Raw genomic sequence first — 27368 nt, forward strand, 5'->3', positions numbered from 1 at the left:
TACCACTGAGAGTAGTCTTGATTCATGGGGGTCAAAATTTCAATGTTCACAGGAGTTAAAAGAAGTCGATTCCAACCCTCATGAATGATTTTCAGGGGTTCAAGACTTCAGTGGAGGAAGTAACTGCAGAAGTGGTGGAAATAGCAAAGTGGAGCCTGAAGATATGACTGAATTACTGTAATCTCATGATAAAACTTCAACGGACAAGAAGTTGCTTCTTATGGATGAGCAAAGAAAGTGGTTTTTTGAGGTTTAATCTCCTGGTAAAGATGCTGTGTTCATTGTTGATGTGACAACAAAGAGTTTAGAATATTACATAAACTTAATTGATAAAACAGTGGCAGGGTTTGAAAGGATTGACTCCAATTTTGAAAAGTTCTACTGTTGGTAAAATGGCATCAAACAGCATTACATGCTGCAGAGTAATCTTTTGTGAAAGAAAGAATCCGTCTGTGCAGCAGACTTCATTCCCACAGCCACAGACTTCATTCCCACAGCCACCCCAATCTTTAGCAACCAACACCTTGATCAGGCATTAATCATCAACATGGAGGCAAGACCGTCTGCTTGCTGAAGGTTCAGATGATGATTAGCATTTTTTTTTAGCAATGAAGTATTTTTTAATTAATATATTACATTGTTTTTAAAGATATCATGGTATTTCACACTTAATAGACTACAGAATAGTGTAAACATAACTTTTATATGAACTGGGAAACAAAAAAAAATTTGGGGGAGGCCAAAACATTCATGTGACTCACTTTATTACGATATTCACTTTATTGCAAACTGTGGAACTGAAGCCATAATGTCTCTGAGGTATGCCTGTACCTCATTTTTAAAAAATTTTTCTTTATTGCCTTTTATTATCAGTATCTTTATAAACCTAGTCTTTATTTGTCTTTGAGGGTTGAAAATATTACATATACACTTAAAATATATATATTCATACATAAAAAATACATAAATCATAAAAATTTTCTTTGATAGTGAAAAAGAGTTAGATGATGTTGGCATATTGTCAATTTTGGTCATAATTCCACTTGGGGAAAGTTCTGGTCATCTGAATTATCCCTGGGAATGAGGATGGCATTTCTTCTCAGAAAATTAGTGAGAGTTGACTGTGAGGTCCTTTTCATTTTTGCTTCATGTATTTCCTGGTAACATCTCACTGCCTCCTGAATCTGCCTCTTTAGCAAAGCATTCAGTATTTGGGTCCATGCTTTTAAGCAACTGAAGCTACTAAATCTACATGGCAGTGTTTTTACCAGTAAATCATAAAATTGCATGTCTGCACATGGTAATGCAAATTATGTGTTGTAACACTGTATATAGTATATACTGTGACAAGATGTTTTAAAAAAAAAAAGACTTTGAAGTGCAGTTCACGTAAGCTGCATTTAAGTGTTATTGGTCGCAAGTCAGGGGCTATCTGCCTTCAGAATTTTTGCAGGTCTTTTCATTAGAAATTTGTCTGTCATGTTTTGTCTGATATGGGCTGTGGAGACATTGGTATCAATAATGGTATACTCATAGAATGAGTAAGGAACTATCCCCACTTGAATGCTTGCAACATTGGATATTAGTTCTTTCTTAAATATCGGGCAGAACTTACAAATGAAGTTCTCTGGGGTAAGTTTTTTTGTTTTTTTGCGTGGAGGAGGGATTTTTTTTTTTAATTTTGTGGAATTGGGCCATTTTGTCTAAGTTATTGAATATATTGGCATGAAGTGGTTCATGTTAGTTTGTTATCCTTTTCATAGTCTGCAAAAATGTCACTGTCTTTTCTGATACTGGTAGTTTCTGTCTTCTCTTTTTCTTTTACTAATCATCCTTACTAAAGATGTATCAATTTTATTGATGTTTTCAAAGAATGAGGTTTTGGTTTTTCATTGTTCTCTGTTGTTTTTCTTCTTTTTATTTCAGTGATTTTTACATTGATCTTTATTATTTCCTTTTCTGTTTACTTTAGGATTAATTTGCTCCTTTTTTGTCTGCTTTCTTAAGGTGATCCAAAGACACAGACTTGAGATCTTCTCTGAGTATTTAATGCTGCATATTCCCCCAATACTGCTTTAACAATATCCCAGAAATGCTAATACATTTGGCTTTCTTTATCATTCAGTTAAAAATATTTTCTAATTCCCTTTTTTAAAATTTGTTTTTTATAGAACTCTAGATGAAGGTTTATAGAACAAACAAATTTCTCATCAAACACTTAGTACACATGTTGTTATATGACACTGGTTAACAACCCCACAACTTGTCAACGCGTTCGGTTCTCAACCCTGGATTCCCTATTACCAGCTTTCCTGTTCCCTCCTACCTTCCAGTCCCCGCCCCAGGGCTGCTGCACCCCTTTACTATTGTTTTGTTCCATGGACCTGTTCAATCTTTGGCTGAAGGGTGAACCTTAGGAATGGTCTCATTTCTTAGCTGAAAGGTATCTGGGGGCCATATTCTCAGTGTTTCTCCAGTCTCTGTCAGGCAAACAAGCGTGATCTTTCTTTTTCGCTTAGAATTTTATTCTGCATTTTCTCCAGCTCTGTCCGGTACCGTCTATTGTGATCCCTGTCAGAACAGTCAGTGGTGGTAGCCTGGCATCACCTAGTTTAACTAGACTCAGTCTAGTAGAGGCAGTGGTAGATGTGGTCCATTAGTCCTTTGGACTAATCTTTCCCTTGTATCTTCAGTTTTCTTCATTCTTCCTGCTCCTGAAGGAGTGAGACCAGTGGAGTATCCTAGATGGCTGCTCACAGGCTTTAAAGATCCCAAATTCTACTCACCAAAGTAGGATGTAGAACATTTTCTTCATAAACTCTTTTATGCTATTTGAGCTAGATGTTCCCTGAGACCGTGGTCCCCACAGCCCTCAGCCCAACAATTCAGTCCCTCAGGGAGTTTGGATGTGTCTGTGAAGCTACCATGGCTCTGTCTTGAACAGGCTGTGCTGGCTTCCCCAGTATTGTGTACTGGCTTACCCTTCACCAAAGTTACCGCTTATGTATTGTCTATTAAGTGTTTTTCCATCCCCACCCCTCCCCTCCTTCGTAACCATCAAAGATTGTTTTTGTATGTAAACCTTTTCATGAATTTTTACAGTAGTGGTCTCATACAGTAGTTGTCCTTTTGTGCTTGACTTATTTCACTTGGAAACCCTGGTGGTGTAGTGGTTAAGTGCTATGGCTGCTAACCAAAGGGTCGGCAGTTCAGATCTACCAGGCTCTCCTTGGAAGCTCTATGGGGCAATTCTACTCTCTCCTGTAGGGTTGCCACGAGTCAGAATCAACTTGACAGCACTGGGTTTGATTTTTGTTTTTTTTGGCTTATTTCACTCAGCATAATGTCCTCCAGATGCATCCATGGTACGTGATGCTTCACAGATTCATTGTTGTTGTTTAGTGTTGCATAATATTCCATAGTGTGTATTTACCACGGTTCGTTTATCCCTTCATCTGTTGATGGGCATCTAGGTTGTTTCGATCTTTTTGCTACTGTGAACAATGCTGCAGTGAACATGAATGTACATATATCTGTTTCATATGATGGCTTTTACTTCTCTAGGATTTACTGCTCAGAGTGGGATTGCTGGATCATGTGGTATTTCTATTTCTAGCTTTCTAAGGAAGCCTCATATCTTTTTCCAAAATGGTTGTATCATTCTGCATTCCCACCAGCAGTGCATAAGAGTTCCTGTCTCCCTGCAGCCTCTCCAACATTTATTATTTTCTGTTTTATTGATTCGTGCCAGTAACGCCGGGGTGAGATGGTATTATGTTGTGGTTTTGATTTGGATTTCTCTGATGGCTAGAGATTGTGAACATTTCCTCATGTGTCTTTCGGCTGCTTGAATGTCATCGTTGGTGAAGTGTCTATTCATTTCCTTTGCCCATTTTTTAATTGGATTATTTGTCTTTTTGTTGTAGCAGTGCTGGATTTTCTTGCAGATTTTAGAGATTAGATCTTCGTCTGATTTGTAATAGCCAAAAATTTTTTCCCAGTCGTTAAGTTCTGTTTTTACTCTTTTGGTGGAGTCTTTTGATGAGCATGTGTTTAATTTTTAGAAGATCCCAGTTATTTAGCATATCTCCTGGAGCTTGTGTGTTGTTGGTTGCCGTTTATATCTTGTTAATGCAGTGCATTAGGCCTCTCGCTCTGGTCCTATTTTTCCTTCTATGAACTTCATGGTTTTTTGCCTTATATTTAGGTCTTTGATCCATTTTGAGTTACTTTTTGTATATGGTGTGAGGTATGGGTCCTGTTTCTTTTTTTTGCAAATGGGCGTCCAGTTTTGCCAGCACCGTTTGTTAAAAAGAATGCCTTTTCCCCATTGGATGGGTTTTGGGCACTTGTTGAAGATCAGGTGACCATAAGTAGATGGATTTACATCTGGATTCTCAATTCTGTTCTGTAGATCAATGTATCTGTCATTGTACCAGTACCAGGCTGTTCGGACTACGGTAGCTGTATAGTAAATTCTGAGGTCAGGTAATGCGAGTTCTGCTACTTTATGCTTCTTCTTCAGTAGTGCTTTACTTATCTGGGACCTCTTCCCTTTCCATATAAAGTTAATGATAAGTTTTTCCATGACTTTAAAGAATGTTGTTAGTATCTGGATTGGTATGGCATTGTATTTGTAAATGGCTTTGGGTAGAATTGTCATTTTCACAATGTTGAGTCTACCGGTCCCTGAGCACAGTATGTTTTTCCATTTATGTAGCTCCCTTTTGGCCTCTTGCAGTAGTGTTTTGAAGTTTTCTTTGTATAGGTCTTTTACATCCCTGGTTAGGTTTATTCCCAAGTATTTTATTATTTTAGGGGCTGCTATAAATGGTATTGTTTCCTGATTTCCGTTTCATCATTCTCTTTATTGGTATATAGAAGTCCAACTGATTTTGTGTTTTTATCTTGTATCGTGCTGCTCTGCTGAATCTTTCCAGTAGTTTTCTTGGGGAGTCTTTTGGATTTTCTTAGTATCATTCCATCCACAAATAGGAACAGTTTAACTTCTTTGTTACCAATTTGGGTGCTCTTTTTTTCTGTTGCTTGCCTTATTGCTCTAGCTAAGACTTTCAATGCAGTGTTAAATAGGAGTGGTGATAAAGGACATTCTTGTCTTGTTCCTGTTCTCAAGGGGAATATTTTCAGCCTCTCTCTATTAAGAACAATGTTGGTCATTGGTTTTGCATAGATGCCCTTTGTTATGTTGAGAAATTTCCCTTTTCCACCTATTTTGTTGAGCGCTTTTATCAGGAATGGGTCTTGGGCTTCATTGAATGCCTTTTCTGCATCGATTGAGATGATCACGTGATTCTTTTCTTTCCTTTTATTTGTGTGGTAGATTACGTAGATTGATTTTCTAGTGTTGAACCCTACTTGCATACCTGGTATGAATTCTACTTGGTCATGGTGTATTATTTTTTTGATATGCTGCTGAATTCTGTTGGCTAGAATTTTGTTGAGAATGTTTGCATCTATGCTCACGAGACAGATTGGTCTGTAATTTCCTATTTTTGTATTTCCTTTGCTGGGCTTTGGTATCAGGGTTATGTTGGCTTCATAGAATGAATTCAGAAGTATTGCTTCCTCTTCTATGTTCTGAGATAATTTAAGGAGTACTGGAGTAAGTTCTTGGTAAAATTCTCCAGTGAAGCCGTCTTGGCCAGGGCTTTTTTTGGTTGGGAGTTTTTTTTTTTTTTTTGCCTTTTGAATCTCTTCCCTTGTTATGGGTCTGTTCAGATTTTTAGCATGATTTTGTGTTAGTTTGGATAGGTAGTGTGTCTCTAGAAATTTGTCCATTTCCTTTAGGATTTCAAATTTGTTGGAATAAAGTTCTACAAATACCCTGTTATGATCCTTTTTATTTCAGTTGGGTCTGTTGTAACGTCCCCCATTTCATTTCTTATTTCAGCTATTTGCATCCTCTCCTGCTTTTCTTTTGTCAGCTTAGCCAGTGGTTTGTCGATTTTGTTGATCCTTTCAAAGAACCAGCTTTTTGCTTTGTTGATTCTTTCTATTGTTTTTCTGTTCTCTATTTCATTTGTTTCTGCTCTAATCTTTATTACTTTCTTTCTTCTGGTGGCTGTGGGTTTCTTTTGCTGTTTCTGTTTCTTAAAGTTGTGTAACTAGTGTTTTGAATTGGTCCCTTCTTTTTTGATGTATGCATCTAATTGACTTCTGAGAATTGCCTTTGCTGTGTGTTCCAAAGGTTTTGGTATGATGTGTTTTTATTCTTGTTTGATTCTAGGAACTTTTTGATTCCATCTTTGAGTTCTTCTTTTACCCAGTGGTTTTTAAGCAGGGTCCTATTCAGTTTCCATGTAACTGAATTTTTCTTCCTTAATCTTCCTCTTGTTAATTTCTACTTTGATGGCATTGTGGTCAGAGAAGATACTTTGTATTATCTCCCGTTTCGATTTCTTCATTGATCCATTCACACCCTAATTCCCTGGAAACCTGTGACTGTGTTATCTTATATGGCTCAAAGGCATTGCAGATACGATTAATTTCAGGTCTTGAGGTAAGAGATTACCCTGGTGGCCCCAGTCTAATCCTAAACCAGCTGCCATGGAGTCAACTCTGGCTTGTGGCGACCTCATGTGTGTCAGGGTAGAACTGAGTTCCATAGAGTTTTTCATGGTTGATTTCACAGAAGTCAACCTTCCTTCTGCACCACCTCTGGTGGACTTGTCCCCCAGTCTTCTGCTTAGCAGCTGAGTGCATTATTGGACCACTTGGGGAATCTTAGTGTAATCATATTATTGCTAGTTGTTTTGAGTCATGGTGACTTTTTGTAAAATAGAGCAAAAGATTGCCCAGTCCTGCATCATCTTTGTGGTTGCTCATCTTCCAGCACTATATTGAAAATATCCTGTTGTGATCTAGAAGGTTTTCATTGGTTAATTTTCTGAAGCAGATTAGTGGGGTTTTTTTCCTAGTCTGTTTTAGTATGGATGCTTTCTGAAACCTGTTCACCATGGATGACCCTACCAGTATTTGAAATACTAATGGCATAGATTCCAGTATCACAGCAACACATAAGCCACCGCAGTGGAGTCTTATCGTAGGAGTCCTTAAAAGAGCTGTGGTCAAAGAGAGATGTGAGGACAGAAGAAGGGTCAAAGGTGCAACATTGCTGGCTTTGAAGATAGAAAGGGGTCCCTTAGCTGAGGAATGTGGCTGGTTTCTAGAAGCTGGTAAAGGCAGGAAAATGGGTTCAACTCAAGAGCCTTCCAGATGGAATGCAACCCTGTGGATAACTTGCTTTTTTTTTTTAGTTCCATGAGACCCATGTCGAACTTTTGACCTTTAGAATTGTAAGATGAAATTTGTTGTTTCAAGCCACAAATCTTTAAAAATTTCATATGCCAGGAATAGAAAATTAGTACAATGGGTTATTTAGAATGTTAGTTTCTAAATATCTGGAATTTTTCAAAGGTGTTTTATGTTATTTATTTCTAATTTACTTCCAGTGTGGTCTGGAAACATTTCTTACAACTTGAGTATTTAAAATTTATTCAGACTTGTTTTATTGTCCAAAATATGGTCTGTTGTGGAAAACATTCAATGAATACGTGAGAAAGTTTATTCTGTGGTTAGTGATATGTTCTATAAAAGTCATCCAGATCAAGTTTGTTGATAAAACCAAAAAACCAAACCCGTTGCTGTCGAGTCTATTCCAAATTATAGCCATGGATGCAGAGGCCATTCTCCCTGGTCACTGAGTTAGGTGTTATGTACATGCTCTGCTGCTTACCAGTTGATTGGGGCCCAGGTGCCCAGGTTCCCAGGTTCTTGGTCACCAAGGGTGTGGTGTGGGGACTCTCACCTATAGTTCTGGGCAGGCAGGGCTGTTTGGGGGTGTTCAGAGCCAGTAGTGCAGCCAGTCTTTAGGTGTCCAGTGCCATTGGCTGGAGGAATTGGGGGCCCCACTAGTTCTTAGGCCCCTGTTGTGGGTGGCTAGATGAAATAAGTCATACCGTTGGCCCTCAGGCTCTCAGTGTGAATGGATGAGGCCCCTTCTTAGGGTGTGGGGCGGTGCCAGTGTCACAGATCTGCAGCTTTAGTGAAAGTGGGCTGCCACAGCTGAAAGTGAGCTATAGGCCCGTTTTGTCCTAATGAGAGTGTGCCATGTGGGGTTGGCTCACAAAGCACTGGTGTAGGTGATCCACAGTGTTGAAGGGTACAGCAAATATATGAGCCCCCTACATCAGTGGCTGGGTAAAGTAACAGTTGCAACCCGGCTGTCAGTTCTCAGCTTAGTGGGCATGCAGTGTTGAACACTGCTGGACTGGTATCAGGGAGGGGGATGGACAAGGAGAAGGGAGTGTTCCTTGGCCATGGAGCCCTGGTGCTGAAGGGTGATGGAACCCTAATCATTAAAGGCAAAGGTGAAGAATTAGACTGAGTGACAAGCAGAAGTTGAGACAAATCAAAAACTGTAGTATTAGGAAATCACAGATCATGATAAATGGAGAAAAGATTAATTTCATTTTACTTGGAGCCACAGTCAATGCCCACAGAAGCAGCAATCAAGAAATCAAACAAGATATTGCATTCGGCAAAGCTACTGCAAAAGACCTCCTTAAAGTGTTAAAAAGCAGTTGTGAGGATTTTGTTTTCCTTATGTTGAGGTGTAATCCATACTAAAGGCTGTAGTGTTTGATATATTCAAACATATATACTCATATATACATACCTGTATACTTATATATGTACATACATACCATCCTTTTTTCTTTTAGAATTCCTTCAATAGCCATTTGTTACAGAGGATGTGTCATTCTTCTTTTCCAAGTTCTAGAAAACAAGTGTAACTGAACGAGGGTTCTTGCCCTCTCTTATTAGCTGATCAGAATAAGATGGACACCACACCACCAGCTGCAAGGGAGACAAAGTGGAAATTTATCATTTGCACAAACAAGGAACAACATAGGGCTTAGCAACTGAAAGACCACGTGCTCACTGTCTGAGGGGGTTGGGGAGTTTTTTATTTCCAGTGGTGTCTGGGGGTTGGATTTGGTGCACAGAACTCTCCACCCTTAGCCCTCTCATGTCCACATTTGAAGGTCCGGATGTTGAATAATGTTGGTGATGTCCAGGTCCAAGTACAGATTAACGACACAGCTCTGTAGGTCCTGCGCATGCTTCAAAATCTTGGTTCACGCATGCATGGGATTTTGGCACAATGTGTTCAGGCCAAACTGCAGTTAGAAGCTGTGGCTTGGCTAGCTGTGAGGGTGGGAGGGAACCACGGCAGAGAAGGGGGAGGTCTCAGCGGAGGCTTCACAAGCAGCTTGGGAAACTTCACTTGTAGACAGAATAGAGAATGTTATGGATAAACAATTGGATAAGTTACACTGAAGCTTACAGTGTTTTTCATGACTCTAAGAGGGCTGCAGTATCCTTGCAGTGACAGATACATTTTTCAGAGTAATAGATGGGCATCAGTACTAAAAAATAGTTACTTATTACAGTGAAACCTGAGAGATCTGGTACTTGATGGGACTGGCTTGTTTTTCTGGGTCTCATAAGTTTTCCACTTTGGACAGGATGCAGTCTTACCATTTTTCTACCACTTCCTATTAGTGAAAAATATTTGAGTTTTCCTTCTTTGACTGGTTTCCATCTTAGACAGGTTCCAGCTTTCACAAGTTTTAACATATAGTTCTAGTAAGGAGCCCTGGTGGTGCAGTTGTTAAAGCACTCTCCTAACGGAAAGATTGGTGAATTGAACTTGCCACCCATTTTGCAGGAGAAAGAGGTGGCTGTCTGCTTCCTTAAAGATTACACTACTGGAAACCCTATGGGGCTGTTCTCTTCTGTCTCCTAGGTCGATATGAGTTGGGTTCAACTCCACAATGTGGGTTGGTTTGTTTTTATAATCCTAGTATAAAGGGCCAGAATTGGTGTGTATAAAAGAGCCTTAGGTGATCTAAAGACCTATATTGGTTAGGAACTTAAATTTCTATAAAGAAATCTGCTCATAACCAGCTATCATCCTCAAATCTCAGATAATTTAGGAGATTTTGAATATGGCCAGTCCTCCATGTCCATGGGTTCTGCATCAGTGGATTCAACCAACCAGGAATTGAAAATATTCAAGGGAAAAGAAAGTTTCATAAAGCAAAATTTGAATTTGCCACCCTCCAAGCACTGCACTGAAAGATGTATACACATACCCTGCTGTATGTAGCCTCCCATCATTTCACAGATCCTCAATTTCTCTCCAGCACTCTTTATTTGACCGTTGTTTGCCTCCTGTCTTGTCATTATCTTCTAAACAATACAGGTTAACAACTATTTACATTGTATTAGGTATTGGAAGTAATCTAGAGACAATTTAAAGTGTACGGGAGGATGTGCACAGGTTATATGCAAATACTATCCCATTTTATATAAGGGACTTGAACATTTGTAGAATTTTAGCTTCCACATAGGTCCTGGAACCAATACCCCGCAGATACCAAGAGATGACCCTAATTTGTATAGTCAAAATCAGCCTAATTTCTTAGGGTAGTTCTCAATAAGAAAATACACTACTGATTCTTAGTTACCTTTTTTTTTTTGGTACGTAAGTGATAAGGTATTCTTTCTAATACATTGTTTTAGATTCTTTTTAAACATAACACAAGAATCCCTTCTCTTCTGTGGTAACAAGTCTTCCTAGAATAAGCATTGTTAACCACCTCATTGGACACCCTTCCTTTAAAATCTTCCTTCCAAATTCCTTACAACGGAACATAAGCTTTAAAATTATAAACATTTCAGGAGCCAGTATCATGATTACCTGCACAAAATGCCTCTGTTTGCTTTCCTTAAACATTAAAATTGTTCTTCAGAATTGAATGATACAAAACATTTGTTTCTCTCTTAGTCGTCTGTCAATTTTAAGCATTCCTATGAAGACTGGCTGGAAAACAACGGGTTGAACATCTCCCCTTTTCACATAAGATGGCAAACTGCTGTTTTCAATCGTGTGTTTTACAGTTGGGGAAGGCGGAAAGCGAGGATGCTTTACCAGTGGTATTCTTTATTTTCTCTTTTTAAGTTATTCATTGTGATTATGAGAAGTAGTTTAAGTTAGCTATGTCAATCATTTTTCAGCCTACTGAGTTTTAAAATGTTGACAAGTACAGACACGGTGATTTTCTGTTAACTCATGGCATTGTATCAATTTCCTTTTGTGTACATTAACAATAGGTTTATGTGTTTATGGTTAGGGGGTTTATAATGATCTTTGAAACACTCTAGAAATAAGCAGGTTTTGTGGCTGAGAGCATTTCGTATGGACAACAGTGAGGACTTTGTCTAAATTCCTATTTGTTAAAAAATTAGCTTCAAATATAGTAGACAATAATGTACACAATAAAATCATCAAAAAGTTGGAAGAAAATGCTACCACAAATCATAGCAAAGGAAATAGTAATAAGGAGATAATAATGACAAAAAGCAGAAGGTGAATAGCAAGCAGATATACCGTAAAGAAAATTGACAAATCCAAAAGTTAGTATTTTGAAAATATTGATAAAATTGGTAAACCCCCTAGCGTGACCGATAAAAGGGGAAAAAAAGCATAAGCAACCAAAAATCAGTATTAGAAAAAGTTACTACAGATTCTATAGACAATAAAAAATAATTAAGACTTAAACAACATTAGCCTGTAAATTTGAAAAGTAAGATGAAATGCACAAATTCTTTGGTAAACACAACTTAGCCAACTCACAGGAAATGTAACAGATTATTTCAAACTGAGAAGGATAATTTCTAGTTATTAAAACAATAAAAGAAAGAAGCAATAACTTGATTTTATCACATAAATAAGCTCATTTGTCACAAAACAAACCTAAAAAAACATTAAATATAGAATAAGTAAAACTTACTGAATAAGTAGAAAGTACAGTTAAGTATAGAATAAGTATAAATGATGGCTATACTGTTGAAAGAGCCTTTGTAAATATTTGAGAACGAGATTAAAGACCAACACATAAATGAGCAAAGACAAGAAACAGAAACTTTTTTTTTTTTTTAATTGGGAACAGTTTTCCGTCTCTTCGATTGTTATAACATTGCAAATTGTTAGAACTATTTCAATTGATTACTACCCATGCTTCAGTCAGAAAGCTGAAGTTTGAGTGGGTAAAAAGACACTTACTGACATTTTTGCCATTTTCAAACTGTGAAATGTGGCTTATGAATATTAGTAAATGAGTTGTGAATATTTATATTTATGTGATTTTCCATTTGACAGGTTCAATTTTGGAATGGTGTTTGGAGTGATTGCCATGTTTAGTTCTTTTTTCCTCCTTGGAAAAACTCTAATGCAGACTTTGGCACAAATGATGGCCAACTCTCCCTCTATTTATTCTTCTTCATCCTCCTCCTCATCTTCTTTGTCCTCTTCCTCTTCTTCCTCTTCTTCCTCCTCTTCCTCTTCTTCATCCTCTTCCTCCTCCTCTTCAGTTCACAGCGAGCAGATGCTACAAGTTGTGGTAAGTGCCTTCCTTTTTTGTTTCTGTTAAGTATAAAGGTAAAATGTTACCCTATGTAATACAACAACTACCCATAATATAAGTATGAAAATAAAGTAAAAGTCTCACAATATTTCAAATTATATACTTTCACAGAAACATTAGTAGGAAAAGAGAAAAAAGTAATCAAAATTGTTGAAATGTTTATTTGTAGTAGAACGAATAAACTATTATCCAGACTGCCCACAATTAGCAGATTACCAATTTAATTCTCGTTTTCTTTTTATGAAGTTAAAAAGTTGAAGCCACAGAAGAATAAACCTACTGATTTAAAATCTTAATGTATAAATCAGCTTGCCTGTGTTACTATGCAAAGTTCTTGCCCTTCTTCTCCATGGGTTTCATAATCTTATTAGTTATCTATTGCTATATAGTAGCCCTGGTGGTGCCATGTTTAAGAGATTGGCTGCTAACCAAAAGGTCTGCAGTTCAAATCCACCAGCCGCTCCTTGGTAATCTTGTGGGGCGGTTTTACCCTGTCCTGTGGTGTCACTGAGTCGGAATCGATTTGATGACAATGAGTTAGTTACTTTATTGTTATATAACAAATTACTTCAAAACTAGGCAGTGTAAAAAATAGGCATTTATTTTCTCACAGTTTCTATGGGTCAGGTGTCAGGGTCCAGCTAAGCTGGATACTCTGCTTCAAGTTCTTTCGTATGCTGCAATCACATCTGCTAACCAAAATGTCAGCAGTTCGAACCTACCAGCCATCTGGTTGGAAAAAGATGTGGTAGTCTGCATGCATTAAGATTACAACCTTGGGAACCCCATGGGGCAGTTCTGCTTAGTCCTATAGTGTTGCTGTGAGTCAGAATCCATTCAGGGGCAATGAGTCTGGGTTTGTGTAATCAAGTTGGTGGCTCAGGTTCTGCGCTCTTACCAAATATCTAATACAGGATTTGCTTCCAAGCACACTTAATGTTAGCAGACTTCAGTTCCTCAAGTGTTGTTGGAATGAGAGCCTTAGCTCCTTGGTGGTGGTTGGCTGGAGGCTGGCCTTTAGTTTCTTATTATATAAGCTTCTCCCCAGAGGAGCTTGAGTTAAAAGAGCATGTATGCCATCAAGACTATAGAATACTAGAAAATTGGAAGTCACAGTTTTTATAACCTAACCATGGAAGTGGTATGACATTACTTTTGGCATATTCTGTTTGGTAGAAGAAAGATACTAGGTCCATTCAAGGGGAGGGGATTACATAAGGGTGTGATTATGAGGAGGCTGCAATCATTGACGGCCAGCTTTGAGAGAAGCGTACCACAGAGTCTAATCAATAATTCTCTTTTATTTAAAGCTATAACATGTTTCTGAATGGATATTCTGATTCTTTTATATGAAAAATAATGTGCCAGATTGTAAGCTTTTAGAATAATTTTCACTTTAAAGCATATGTATATACCTTTATCATTTTATGTCTCCAGAGTTTTGAAGGTGGTATAACATTGGTTAATTTTTTTTAATATTTTGATTTTGGTGAAAGTTACACAGTAAATTGGGTTCTCATTTAATAATTCCTATATATATTGTTCAGTGACATTGGGTACATTCTTCACAATATATCAGCGTTCTTGTTATTTCCATTTTGGTTGTTAGAATTTAGTATAATGAGCATATAAAAAATGCCCATATTCTTTGAAGGGTCCATGTCTGGGACTCTGAATTATGGCAACACTTCCAAATGTAGAAATAAAAGAAGTTTCTATCAAGGTCTTTATTTATTCCAAAAATACTTATTATTTTGACAAATTGGGAATAACTAAAATACCTCATAATTTAGAAATACATAAATTATGGGATTCTATAGATTATTACGACTACATTAAAAATTTATGATGTAAGGCAACTTGTGCATTTTTGTATGTCCTTCACACGATTGTATGCTCCAAATGGCTTGCTTTCTGCATTAAATTTCAATTTTAATAAAATATTTATGTACCTCTTGATAACGTTTTTTGACCAATGTAAATGAACAAACATGGGTGGAAGAAGTGGAAAGAGTCATACTACCACACCAACGAGACTAGCTTTAATTACCAATTCTTATATAACATGAGAATACTAAAATGAAACTTCTTTGGTTGAGAGGGAGACAGTTTTTGCTACAGAACTTAAGTGCTTGGAACCTTGCAGGAAAAATTCAAAGGAAGGAGTAGGTATTTTAAAAAGAACTCTCATATATGGCATCCAGCCTTTGAGGGCCAGTCAGTTGCTGTTTCCTTCACTGTCACTCTGTATCCCCTAGGACTTTGCTGAGCTCCCTAATTTTTTTTTAATGTTGAAGACTTCAGGAAGCTGAAGCTTCACATTTTTAATCTGGCATTTATTATTCTTCACAGACTATTGTGCTGTTTACAAAAAAACTACCTATTTCAAAAAAAGAATGATGGTTTTGTTTTTTGTTATGGTGGAAGTACAGAAGTGAACGACTGATATTTGTATTACTTTTAGTTTATGGAAAATTCAGCTTGGAATTTAAGCTTTAATACAGAGTGAACGTCTTGGTTTCTTGGTACCCAAATGTTTATTATTGTGCCGGTAAACAGGTTCCTGGTATAAATTTACCAGTCAACCAGCTGACCTATTTCTTTGCTGCAGTCCTGATTAGTGGTGTTGTACATGAGATTGGACATGGAATGGCAGCTATTAGGTAAAGATTTTTTTTAATTTTTTCTGCTACATGTAATAACATTTTTCCTTTAGGAAGTTTTGTATCTGAAATCTGTTACATTTGATATACTACATTTGATATTTCAGTATTTTTGTTTGTTTAGATATAGCCTAATTCATATACACCATCATTACTTTGAGATAGCTTATGTTTTATAGAAAGGATTAAATATATTGATAAGTATCCCAAAGTAATCATGTGCTTGTCTATAATCTGAGACTTTATGAAACTTAATGATTCTATAGCTATCATTGTGTTGAATGATAGCCACTGCACTTAGAGCCCACCCATCTGCTTTCTTTGGCTTATCAATTGAAAGAGTTTCCTGTTTCTCTTTATGTCCCCTGCTGGCTACAGCAAGAAAACTGAATGCAGTGGATTGGTTAACAAATATCATAGCCTAGTTACTCAAGTGGAAGATAGAAAGAGTAGATACAGAAGTTGATTCTAGCGTCACACCCTGTTCTTGGTCTATCCAAATCTATGATTTTAATTATACCAGAGCATTTGAAAACCCACTCAACTTTTGAAATAGTGGTAGACCTTCAATGATAATTACTGCCATAACAAAGAAGTATATTGGGAGATGTATTTTAAGCTTTGACTGTGTGGACCAGATGAAAGGTTAAGAACCACTGTTTTACAGAGTATTTAATCACTTTTATTACTTTCCTGTTGCTTATGATAGAACATGTACTGTTACACAGGTGCACAATAGTGGCTTAAGTGTGCATCTGTTTTTTTTTTTCTCTTCTTCCATGTATTTAAATTTGTGGCTTTTAGGGTTTTACAGATGGAGACATCATTATTAACAGTTTAACCACTCACACTCTGTTTTTTTAAATAATTTGAATAGTTTAAAATCCTAGGTTCCTAAAAGTAGTTGATTTTACCTAGCTCATTCAGAGCCAAGTGATTATATGACGTATTTAGGTGCTTTTTTTTTAAAGCAGCAGTTTGAGCTGATGAGAATATTGAATGTTAATGACCATTTTTATAGAACAAATTGGTAGAAAAAATTATTGAGGGAAATGTATTTAGTAATTGTTTTAAGAACAGTCATCCATTTTTCACTTTAAATGTATTTAACATTGATCTCTGGGTGGCACAAATGGTTAAGCACTTGGATACTAGCAGATAGGTTGGCTGTTTGAACGTACACAGAGGTACCTCAGAAGACAGTCCTGGTGATCTGCTTCTGAAAGGTCACAACTTTGAAAACCCTATGGATCAGTTCTATTCTGCACTCACAGGGTCACTGTAAGTCAAAATTGACTTCACAGCAACTAACAACAACATTTTAACATTAAACTGAATCCACTTAGGTAAAATTCCGCCATTATTTATAATTTTCAAGGTACATTTAAGTGTAGTTGGATAATTTACTCAGATTACATACATTAGCATGCTTTACTCTGAAAATAATTAATAGTAAATGATCAAAAGTTTTTCTCATTTAGTTTCTCCTACGAATATTTACCATCTCTGTATATATGTGATTGGGGTCCCTGGGTGGCTCATATGGTTAAGCATTTGGCTACTAACCAAAAGGTTGGCAGTTTGAATCTACCTAGAGACATCTCAGAAGAAAGGCCTAGCAATCCTGTTTTGAAAATAGGGTAGCACAATTCTACTCCATATATGGGGTTTTCATGAGTCCAAATCGATGCTGTGGCTCCTGTCTTTTACATATGTGGTTAATTTCAAGCTATGGGTCCATATGAGATTCATTATTTAAAAAAATTAGATTTCACAGATACCCAAATCTGTAATAAACCACTATTATAAAAAATTATGCATATGGATAAGTATGTTCTTGCACTGGTTTTGGTTTGGGCTCAGCTGGTTTATCCAGAGAAACTTCTTTGTTTTTTTAAACAAGAACTCTACTTCCAAAAATTGGTCAGTGAAAATTGCATAGATAGCAGTAATACAGTGTTCAAAATAGTGAGCAAATCTGTGAGTTTTCAGATTTTTTAGCATTATTTATTTGACAATGCAATGAAATTGTAAATTACTTTTTTCTTATGTGATTTCTTAGGGAACAAGTTCGATTCAATGGCTTTGGAATTTTTCTCTTCATTATTTATCCTGGAGCATTTGTTGATCTATTTACTACTCATTTACAACTTATATCACCAGTCCAGCAACTAAGGATATTTTGTGCAGGTAATAGACGTTAAAATTTTTCTTATAAATGGTCATTTGTATGTTGATGGTAGTTTTGTGGAAGGTATGCCCACCACCAATAAAAACATCTTGCCTTTCAGTTGGTAAATTCATTTTATAATGTTATTTCTGTTTAAAATTGACAAAATGAAAACATTTATTCAGCTCACTGAAGACATAGTGAACATGACGAGTATCAGCCAAGTTGAAATTCAGTGAAATATGTATCAAATCAAGGGAAAACATCACGTTCAAAGCACAGGATGAATTAAAATGAATCAGGTATGAAAATATGTATATAAGGATGTGCAGTGATTCTTTCTGTATTTCTGACTTGATCAGAGAAACAGAATTATTAGCAATACACATACACACACCCCCCACGTATACACACATATATACATGTAACACAGAGATATTTTTAGAAGGGGGATTTATCATATCAGTTACCCCTTTCCAAGACATCTAATACAAAAATTTTTTCTTATGCTTTATTACTAAAAATTGTGAAGAGAAGGATAGATCATTCTGGCTCCAGTCTTAACTTTTTAAAACTTCTTTTTAAATACTGAAAACCCTGTTTTTATTTATGTTAGCCAGTGTTTTGAGGGTGCTTATACATGCAAACATGGCTATAGAAATGATGCATTGATTATAAAAAGCTGAAGCTTTTCCACAGTTATGGTTTGTGTTCTGTCAGGTGTAACTTCTGTGTATGATTGGAGAAATAATTATGTGGTTTTTATTTTATGGATTGAGTCATCTAGTTACCTAAAAAATCACTTCCATGACGTAGCTGCATTGTCTCTTTTGTTTTATTTCTAGACTATATTGAGCCTAGGTGGGCTTGATTGAGATGAACTTTACCCATTTCTGATAACTGACCACTTAAGAACTTCAAGTCTCTGCCTATCAAGTTGCCTTCATCACAGCCATTGATTTTTTTTTTTTTTTTTTTTGACTCATTATCTCATTCTTAAACTCTGGATAATCCATAGTGATATTTTTCCCCTGTTCTGCCAGTCTCAAAATAAAGCTCATATCCTGAACTTTTAGGGGAATTTCATCTAAGTCCTTGCTATTATTTGGCTATTCTATTGAAATTATAAATAAAAAGAAAAAGTATGCCAGTACAACTATTTAAGATTATTCTCAGAGTTCTAGTGATTGCAACAAGAACGAAAGAAAACAAAATGAGCTATGGATGTTGAAAGATGTAAATAATCAGTATTGGGAGATAATGGTAAACCCAGCGGAAGAACTTGAAGATTAAGGAATTATATATGGGGAGAGAGCCATCAGCAAAATGATGGACTAAGAAGCTCAATGCTTTTGACCCCTCACAGAAACATCAAAAGAAAAATAGAAACTATTGGAACAAATGTTGTCACAGCTGTGGAAAATAGCCAAAAGTTCATGGCAAACAAGCAAGTGATGTCTTTAAACAGTCAACTTCAAAACAGAACTAAAATATTGTGACTTCTTTTATAGGCTCAATACCACTCGTTCCTGAGTTTGGCAGCTGGTTTGAAGCAGCAGCCCACCTTTCTAGCCTGGGAACCTCTTCCCCAGTTCCAGAGGGAGCAGAGTAGACCTTATGTACAAATTACTATGTTTGTTCTGCCTGTCAGGTGGCTACCTAAAACGCTGAAGTAAACCACTTATCTCTTTTTCATCCATCTGGGACTTACATTGATTGAAAAAGCAGCAAGCATTGCCTGAATGCAAGGCCTGTAGTCATCTGGGCAAAAGAGTGCAATTGAGATACCATAAAATGCTTTAGGCCAAGGAGGAAAAGCCCAGGAATTTCTCTGAGAAATTGGAACATTCAAAATTACCTATGTATAGACAGAAATTTGAAAAGCACATGAATGCTCCGGGCAAAAGATATGCTCAAAGAAACTGATAAATCCCTTGGGCATACATTTTGGCTTAGTTCAGGCCTGGGTAAGTATTAAAGAAGTATAGCAGCTCAGAGCTAATCTGCTAATTTCAAGAAAATTTTTTTAATATTAGTTTTACTTCTTTTTTTTTTATTTTTGTTGTTTAAGGAAACCTCTGTTAAATACAACAAGCTAAAGGAAGAAAGACTTCAGTGACCACATGAATCAAGGCATCCAGGCTTGGCAAAAATTATTTGGAAAAGTCGTTAAGTCAATGGCCTGGCATGTTCTTCTACAGAAAAAAAAAAAAAAAAAACTTTGAGGAAAGGGGAGAATATGATTTCTAGAGTTACTACATTACAGTGATATCACAGTTTTAATAACGATAACAAAGAATCACAAGGCATACAGAGAAACAGAAAAGGATGCCCATGTAAAGTAACAAAATAAAGTAATAAACAGAAATTATCCTTCAGAGAGCCCAAACATTGGACTTACTAGATAAACACCCTAAAACAAGTATATTAAATATCCTCAAAGAGCTAAAAGACCAACACACAAAGAATAAAGGAAATTTTAAGAAAAGAACACAATGAGAATATCAATAAAGTGATAGAAATTATAAAGAGAAGCCCAACAAATGCTGGAAATAGAAGCTAAAATAGTTGAAATGAAAATTTACTGAAGGAATTCAGTAACCGAGCTGACAGAAGAAAGAATGAGGGAACTTGAAGATATGAACAATTGAGCCATGTAAAGAGAAACGAATGGCCTGGGGACCTGCAAGACATCATCAAGTGAATCAAATAAACACTGTTTGATTCCCAGAAGTAGTTGAGGGAGAAAGGAGGCCAAAAGAATATTTGAAGAAATAATGGATTTAAACTTCGCAAATGTGATGAAAGACATAAATCTATACATCCAAGAAGCTCAATGAACTCCATGTAGGATAAACTCAAAGACTTCCACACCCAGACACATAATAGTAAAATTTTCAAAAAACCCAAGACAAAAAATCTTGAAAGCAGCAAGAGAAAAGTAACTCATCATGTATAAGGGATCTGCAGTAAGAGTAACAGTTTCTCTTCAGAAACCAGGGAAGCTAGAAAGCAATGGTATGATATTTTTAAAATGCTGAAGGTGGGGGGGACTGTTACACAAAACTGAGGGCAAAATTAAGGCATTTCCAGATAAATAAAAGCTGAGGGAATTTGTTACCGCAGTACTGGCCATAAAATGCTGAAGCACTCCTTCAGATTGAGAAGCAGGAACACTAGACAGTAACTCAAAGGCGTATGAAGAAATAAGGATCTCTGTTTAATTTCGTGTACAAATACAAAGATTGGTGTAATTTTTGTATCTAACTCTACCTGTTATGTCCTCCATGATTTAAAAGACAAATACATTAAAAAATATATAGTTATTTTATTGGGTACATGCTATATAAAGATGTAATTTGTGATACTAAGAAAGAGGGAGGCAGAGGACTATTGGAATAGAGTTTTTATCTATTATTGACACTAAATGGTGTCAATTTAAACTAGGTTGTTATGAATTTAGGTTGTTAAATATAATCCCCATTTAACAACCACAAAGAAAAGAAATCACAAAGAAAATATCTTAAAAATACACTCAAAAGAAAAGAAAATGAAAATAGTTTAATATAAAATATCAACAAAACACAAATAAAGGTAGTATTGGAGGAAATGAGAGACCAAAGGTATAAAACACAGAAAAGAAACAGCAGAATGGAAGAAGTAAGTCCTTCTTTATTGGTATTTAAATGTTAATTGACTAAATGGCTCAACCAAAATGCAGAGATCAGCAGAATGGATAAGACACGTGAACTAAATATATGCTGTCTACAAGAGATCCACTTTAGATCCAAAGACACAAATAAGTTGAAAGTAAAAGGACAGAAAGCATAGGGCATGCACGTTGTAAACAAAAGGAACTCAGAATGTCTGTATTACTATTGGACAAAGTAAATTTTAAGTCAACTGTTCAACTGTTACAGAGACGAAGACATTGTATAGTGGTAAAAGGGTTAATTCATCAAGAAGAGATCTATATAAAATGTAAAAGATGATACATATATATAATATATCAATAAAAGTATTTGCAGTTTACATCAATAATAGTTGGCAACTTATATACATTACTTTCAATAATAGGTAGAACATCTAGACAAGAGATCATTAAAGTCATATAGGAATTGAACAACACTGTAAAACTAGTAGACCCAACAGATATGCGTAGCAAGCTCCACCCAGCAACACCAAAATATGTATTCTCCACCTCACATTGATTATTCTCCTTGATAGATAACATTAAGCTACGAAACAAGTCTCAATAAATTTAAAAAGATAGAAATCAAAGAAGCCATCTTTCCAAAATGGAACCACAAATCAGTATGAAAATGAAACTTGAAATTTTACAAATATGTGGAAATAAAAAAACTCACAGTTAAACAACAGTGAAAAAGAACTCTGAAAGGAAGATAGAAAACAGAAACAAATGAACATGAAGACAGCATACCAAAACTGATGGAATACAGCAAAGGCAGGGAAATTTATAGATGAAAAAGCCTACATTAAAAAAGAAAGAAAAATCTCATATCAATAACTTTACACCTTGAAAAACTAGAAATTCAAGAGGAAACTAAACCCAAAGCTGGCAGACCTGTATAGAAATTTCTTTGCAGAAGTTCATAGGAATGGCCTGAAATGATACTTAAAATTATTAGTCATTAGGATGTGCAAATTGAAACCACAGTAAGATACCACTTTCCACCCACTAAGAGGTAATTATTAAAAAAAAAAAAAAAAAAAATCTAACAATGGAGGGGATTTGGAAATCGGTTAAAAAAAAAAAAAGGAAAGCTGGAAAAATACGTAAATATGTAGAAGTTAAACAGCATGCCATTAAGCAACGAATGTGTCAAGGGAAAAAAATCAGGAGAGAAATAGGAAAATACTTAGAATCAAATGAAACTAAAGCATAACATAGCAAAAATTATGGGACACATTGAAGGCATTTCTCCCAGATAAATTTATATAGTAAATGCCTACATTAAAAAGGAGAAAGATCTAAACTCAATATTGTAACTCCACAACTTGAGAAACCAGAAGAGAAGAGCAAACCAAGCCCAAAACTACCAGCAGGAAGTAACAAAGACCAAAGCAGACATAAACAAAATAGCAGAAAAACAACAGAATCCATGAAATCAGAAGTTAGTCATGTGAAAAGATCAATAAAATTGAAAACCTTCTAGGGACATTGCCAGATAAAGGGAGAAGAGGCAAATATGTAAAATCAGAAGTGAAAGGGGGTACGTTAAAACTAACCCTACGGAATAAAAACGATCCAAAGAGAATATTATGAACAATTTCACAACAACAGATTAGGTAATTCAGATGAAATGGACAAATTCCCGAAACACGTAAACACCCTGCACTGAATGAGGAAGATAAAGAAGATCTCAGTAAACCCAGTAACAAGTGAAGATATTGGAGCAGTAATCAAAACCTCCCAAAAAAGAAAAGATGACATCATCAGAGAATTCTGCCAAACATTTATACATGAAGTTACCACAGTCCTTCTTAAACTTTTTTCAAAAATAGAGGAGGAAAAAACATTTCCTAACTCATTTTGTAATCAAAAGCTAAATTAAGATGCCATAAGAAAAGAATACTACAGGCCAGTATCCTTTATGAATATAGATACAAATATCAAGAAAATACTTGCAAACTGAATGCAAAACCATATTAAAAGGATTTAATACCATAATCAAGTGGAATTTATCCCAGAATGCAAGGGTAGTTCAACTTTTGAAAACCAATCAATATAATAACACCACATTAATAGAATAAAGGAAAAGAACCCTGTGATCACCTTAATTGAAGCCATTTGATAAAATCCAGCACCATTTCATGATAAAAACACCCTATAAGCTAGGAATAGAAACCAAATGCTGCAATCTGATAAAGGGTATTTATGAAGAACCTACAGCCAACATTATACTCAATGAGAGCTTTTTTTCTTAAGAAGACAATGATGCCTGCTATCCCCATGCTATTTATCATTGTACCGGAAGTCCTTGCCAGAACAGTTAGGCAAGAGAAACATATAAAAGATACTCAGATCAGGAAGGAAGAAGTATCAGGAAGGAAGAAGTAAAACTATCATTTTCACTGATGCCATCATCCTATATATAGAAAACTCCAGATACCTAAGAAAGCTACTAACCAAAAACCTGTTGCCATCAAGTTGATTGTGACTCATAGCAAACCTTTTGGACAGAGTAGAACTACTCTATATGGTTTCCAAGGAGCAGCTGATGGATTTGTGCTGCCAGTGTTTTGGTTAGCAGCTAAGCTCTTAACCACTGTGCCACCAGGGCTAAGAAAGCTACTAGAACTAGTAAATTCATCAAAGTGATGGGATACATAGGTCAGTATACAAAAATCGGTCAGGTTTCAATACATCGTCAGTGAGCATTCTGAACAGAAAATTAAAGAAAAAATTCCATTTACAGTAGCATCTAAAAAATAAAATAACTAGGAATAAATTTAACCAAAGAAGTGAATGATTTATACACTGTAAACTATAAATCATGCCCTAAAGAAATTAGCCAAAACCAAACCAAACCCTTTGCTGTCGAGTAGATTCAGACTCATAGGTACCTGTAGGGTAGAGTAGAACCGGCCATGGAGTTTCCAGGGAGCATCTGGTGGATTTGAACTGCGGACCTCTTTGTTAGCAGCTGAAGCGCTTAACCACTGCCCCACCAGCATTTCCAAAGAGATTGAAGAGGACCTAAATAAATGGAAGGACATTTGTGTTCATGGATTGAAAGACATGTTGTCGTTGTTAGGTGCCATTGCGTTACTTACAACTCATAGTGACCCTGTGTACAACAGAAAGAAACACTGCCTGGTCCTGCACCATCCTCACAGTGATTGCTGTGTTTGAGTCCATTGTTTCAGCCACGATGTCGATCCATTTGGTTGAGGGCATTCCTCTTCCGCTGACACTCTACCAGGGTCCTTCTCCAGGGACTAGTCCTGCCTGATGATAATATGTCCAAAGTACATGAGATGAAGTCCTGCCATCCTTACTTCTAAGGAGGTTTCTAGCTGTACTCCTTCCAAGACAGATTTATTCTTTCATCTGGCATTCAGTATTCTTTGCCAACACTGCAATTCAAAGGCACGAGTTATTCTTCAGTTTTCCTCATTTATTGTTTGGCTTTTGCGTGCATCTGAGACAATTGAAAATATCATGGCTTGGGTCAATCCTCAACATAATATTGTTAAACTATCAACACTACCCGTCTTGGTTACGTAGTGCTGCTGTAAGAGAAATATCACAAGTAGATGATATTAACAAAGAGAAATATATTCTCTCACAGTCTCGCAGGCTACAAGTCCAAATCCAGGGCATTGCCTCCAGGGGAAGGCTTTCCCTCTCTGTTGGCTCTGGAGGAAGGTCCTTGTGAGTAGTCTTCCCTTGGATTGGGAGCATCTCAGCACAGGAACCTCAGGTCCAAAGGATGCACTCTGCCCCTGGCACTGTTTTCTTGATGGTATGAAGTCTCTACTTGCTTCTATCTTTTATATCTCAAAAGAGATTGGCTTAAGACACTATCTAATCCTGGACATCTTATCAATATATCTGCCACTAATCCATCTCATTAAATCATAGTGATAGGATTTATGACACACAGGAAAATCACACCAGATGACAAAATGGTAGACAACCTTACAATACTGGGAATCATAACGTATCCAAGTTGACAGATTTTTTGAGGGACACAATTCAATCCATGATATTCCACCCTTTGGCCCCACAAAATTCATGTACTTGCCACATCTAAAACATATTCACCCCCATCATATCATAGTAAAAGCCTTAATTCAACTCCAAAATCCAAAAATTCCTCTTTCTCTGTGAAATCTAGAATACAAATTATCGATTCCAAAGTACAGTGGTGCACCAGGCACAAAGCAGGTATTTCCATTACAAGTGGGAGAAATTGGAGGGAAAGAAGGCACAACAGGCACCAAGCAAGTCAGCAGTACACATTAGCCCTCAAGTCTTTGGAAATAATCCTCTGTTCTCTGAGAGAATTTACACAATGGCCTTGCCCTCCAGACTGTAGGTATTGGCCACACTCGCTGGAATCTGAGTGGAGGCCCCTTGGCCCTCAGCTTCAGCTCCACCTTCCAGGCCTGTTGGGATGGCAGCACTGCTCCTCGACTTTAGACGCACATTTTTCTAGTCTATCTGAGTCAAAACTCCACCCTTAGAAACACCAGAGGCCGTGGCTCCATCCTTTGAAACCCCAGAGGTCATGGCTGTACCTTTGAGACTGAGGCAGCTCGGCTTCCTGTGTTCCCTGTCTCTTCAGCTTCTGCTTCCTGGTTGCTAGGCCTCTCAGTCCTTGGGCCTCATACCCGCAAAACTCTGCAGCTCCACCAGTAAGTGCCTGGAGGCACACCACCCCACCAGTAAACTTGGACAGGAAGGCACTCAGTTCTCTTGCTCCATGGGTCAGCAAGCCTAGCTCCACCAATCAGAGCCCAGAGGCACCCTACTTCAGGAAGCCTCCTGCGCAAAGGCACTGTCATGGATTGAATTGTGGCCCCCCAAAAATATGTGTCAACTTAGGCCACGATTCCCAGTATTCAGTGGATGTCCTCCATTATGCGATTGTAATTTTATGTTAAGAGGATCCATGTGGAATTGTAACCCCCTTACCAGGTCACATCTATGATCCAATGTAAAGGGAGTTTCCCTGGGATGTGGCCTGTACCACCCTTTATCTCTTGAGAGATAAAGGGAAAGGTAAGGAAGCAGAGAGTTGGGGTACCTCATACCACCAAAAAGACAGTGCTGGGAGCAGAGCACACCCTTTGGACCTGGGGTTTCTACACAGAGAAGCTCCTCCTCTGGGAGAAGATTGATGAGAAGGCTGACAGAGAAAGAAAGCCTCCCCCTGGAGTTGACACCCTGAGTTTGGACTTTTATAGTACTTTACTGTGAGAAAATACACTTCTCATTGTTCGAGCCATTCACTTAGGGTATTTCTGTTATAGCAGCACTAGATGACTAAGATAGGCACTCAGTTCTCTCGCTCTAGTGCTTATCACACTGATCTCCTGGTTCTGCTATTGCTGGTCCTCTCTTGCACCTGGTCCTCTGCTGATATTTCTCACCATCTGTGCCTTCTCCAGTGTTAACGGTTCTCCTCACTTATTTCTGAGCTTTCTATCCATTCACAGTTTCAAAATCACTTCCACATTTTACATGTCTGTTAGAAGAGCACCACACTCCTGGTACCAAATTCTGTCTTGGCCATCTAGTGCTACTATAGAAGAAATACCACAAGTGGATGGCTTTAACAAAGAGAAATTTATTCTTTCACAATCTAGTAGGCTACAAGGCCAAATATAGGATGTCACCTTCAGGGGAAGGTTTTCTCTCTCCGTCAGCTCTGGAGGAGGGTCCTTGTCATCAATCTTCCTTTGGTCTGGGAGCACCTCAGTGTAGGAACCTCAGGTCCAAAGGACTCACTCTGCTTCTGGCACTGCTTTCTTGATGGTATGAGGTCCCCCTGTCTCTCGCTTCTGTCTTTTATATCTCAAAAGAGATTGGCTTAAGACACTGTCTAATCTTAACACATCTCATCAGTATAACTGCCACTAATCCATATCATTACATCATTCTAATAGGATTTACAATACATAGGAAAATCACATTAGATGATGATAGACAGTCATGCAATCCTGGGAATCATAACCTAGCCAAGTTGACAGATATTTTTGAGGGACACAATTCAATTCATGACAATACCCAAAGCTAAATTTAGATTAAATTCCCATAAATAATGTAACAGCCTTTTTTTTTTTTTTTTTTCCAGAAATGAAAAGGTCAGCCCTCAAATATATATGGAACGGCAAGGGGCTGTGAATAGCCAAAGCAATCTTGAAAAAGAAGACCAAGTAGGCACATACTACCTGATCTCAAAACACATTGTCAACCTACAGTAATCAAGACAGTCTGGTACTGGTATAATGACAGATGTACTGACCAGTGGAACTGAGAGTGTAGAA

The 27368-nt window shown here is 37.1% G+C and overlaps 1 protein-coding gene across 1 annotated transcript in view; it reads left to right on the top strand.

Annotated features, from left to right (window-relative positions):
• The window catches only part of LOC126069869 (membrane-bound transcription factor site-2 protease-like), a 95060-nt gene that overhangs the window by 10772 nt on the left and 56920 nt on the right, over positions 1-27368 (top strand). Inside the window, exons 2-5 of the mRNA XM_049873504.1 lie at positions 10877-11025; positions 12251-12491; positions 15075-15178; positions 17241-17368. Of these exons, the coding sequence (XP_049729461.1) occupies positions 10877-11025; positions 12251-12491; positions 15075-15178; positions 17241-17368 (622 nt within the window). The remainder of the gene's footprint in view (positions 1-10876; positions 11026-12250; positions 12492-15074; positions 15179-17240; positions 17369-27368) is intronic.

This window comes from Elephas maximus, chromosome Y, assembly GCF_024166365.1.
Source record: "Elephas maximus indicus isolate mEleMax1 chromosome Y, mEleMax1 primary haplotype, whole genome shotgun sequence".
In the NCBI taxonomy this organism is placed as follows: domain Eukaryota; kingdom Metazoa; phylum Chordata; class Mammalia; order Proboscidea; family Elephantidae; genus Elephas; species Elephas maximus.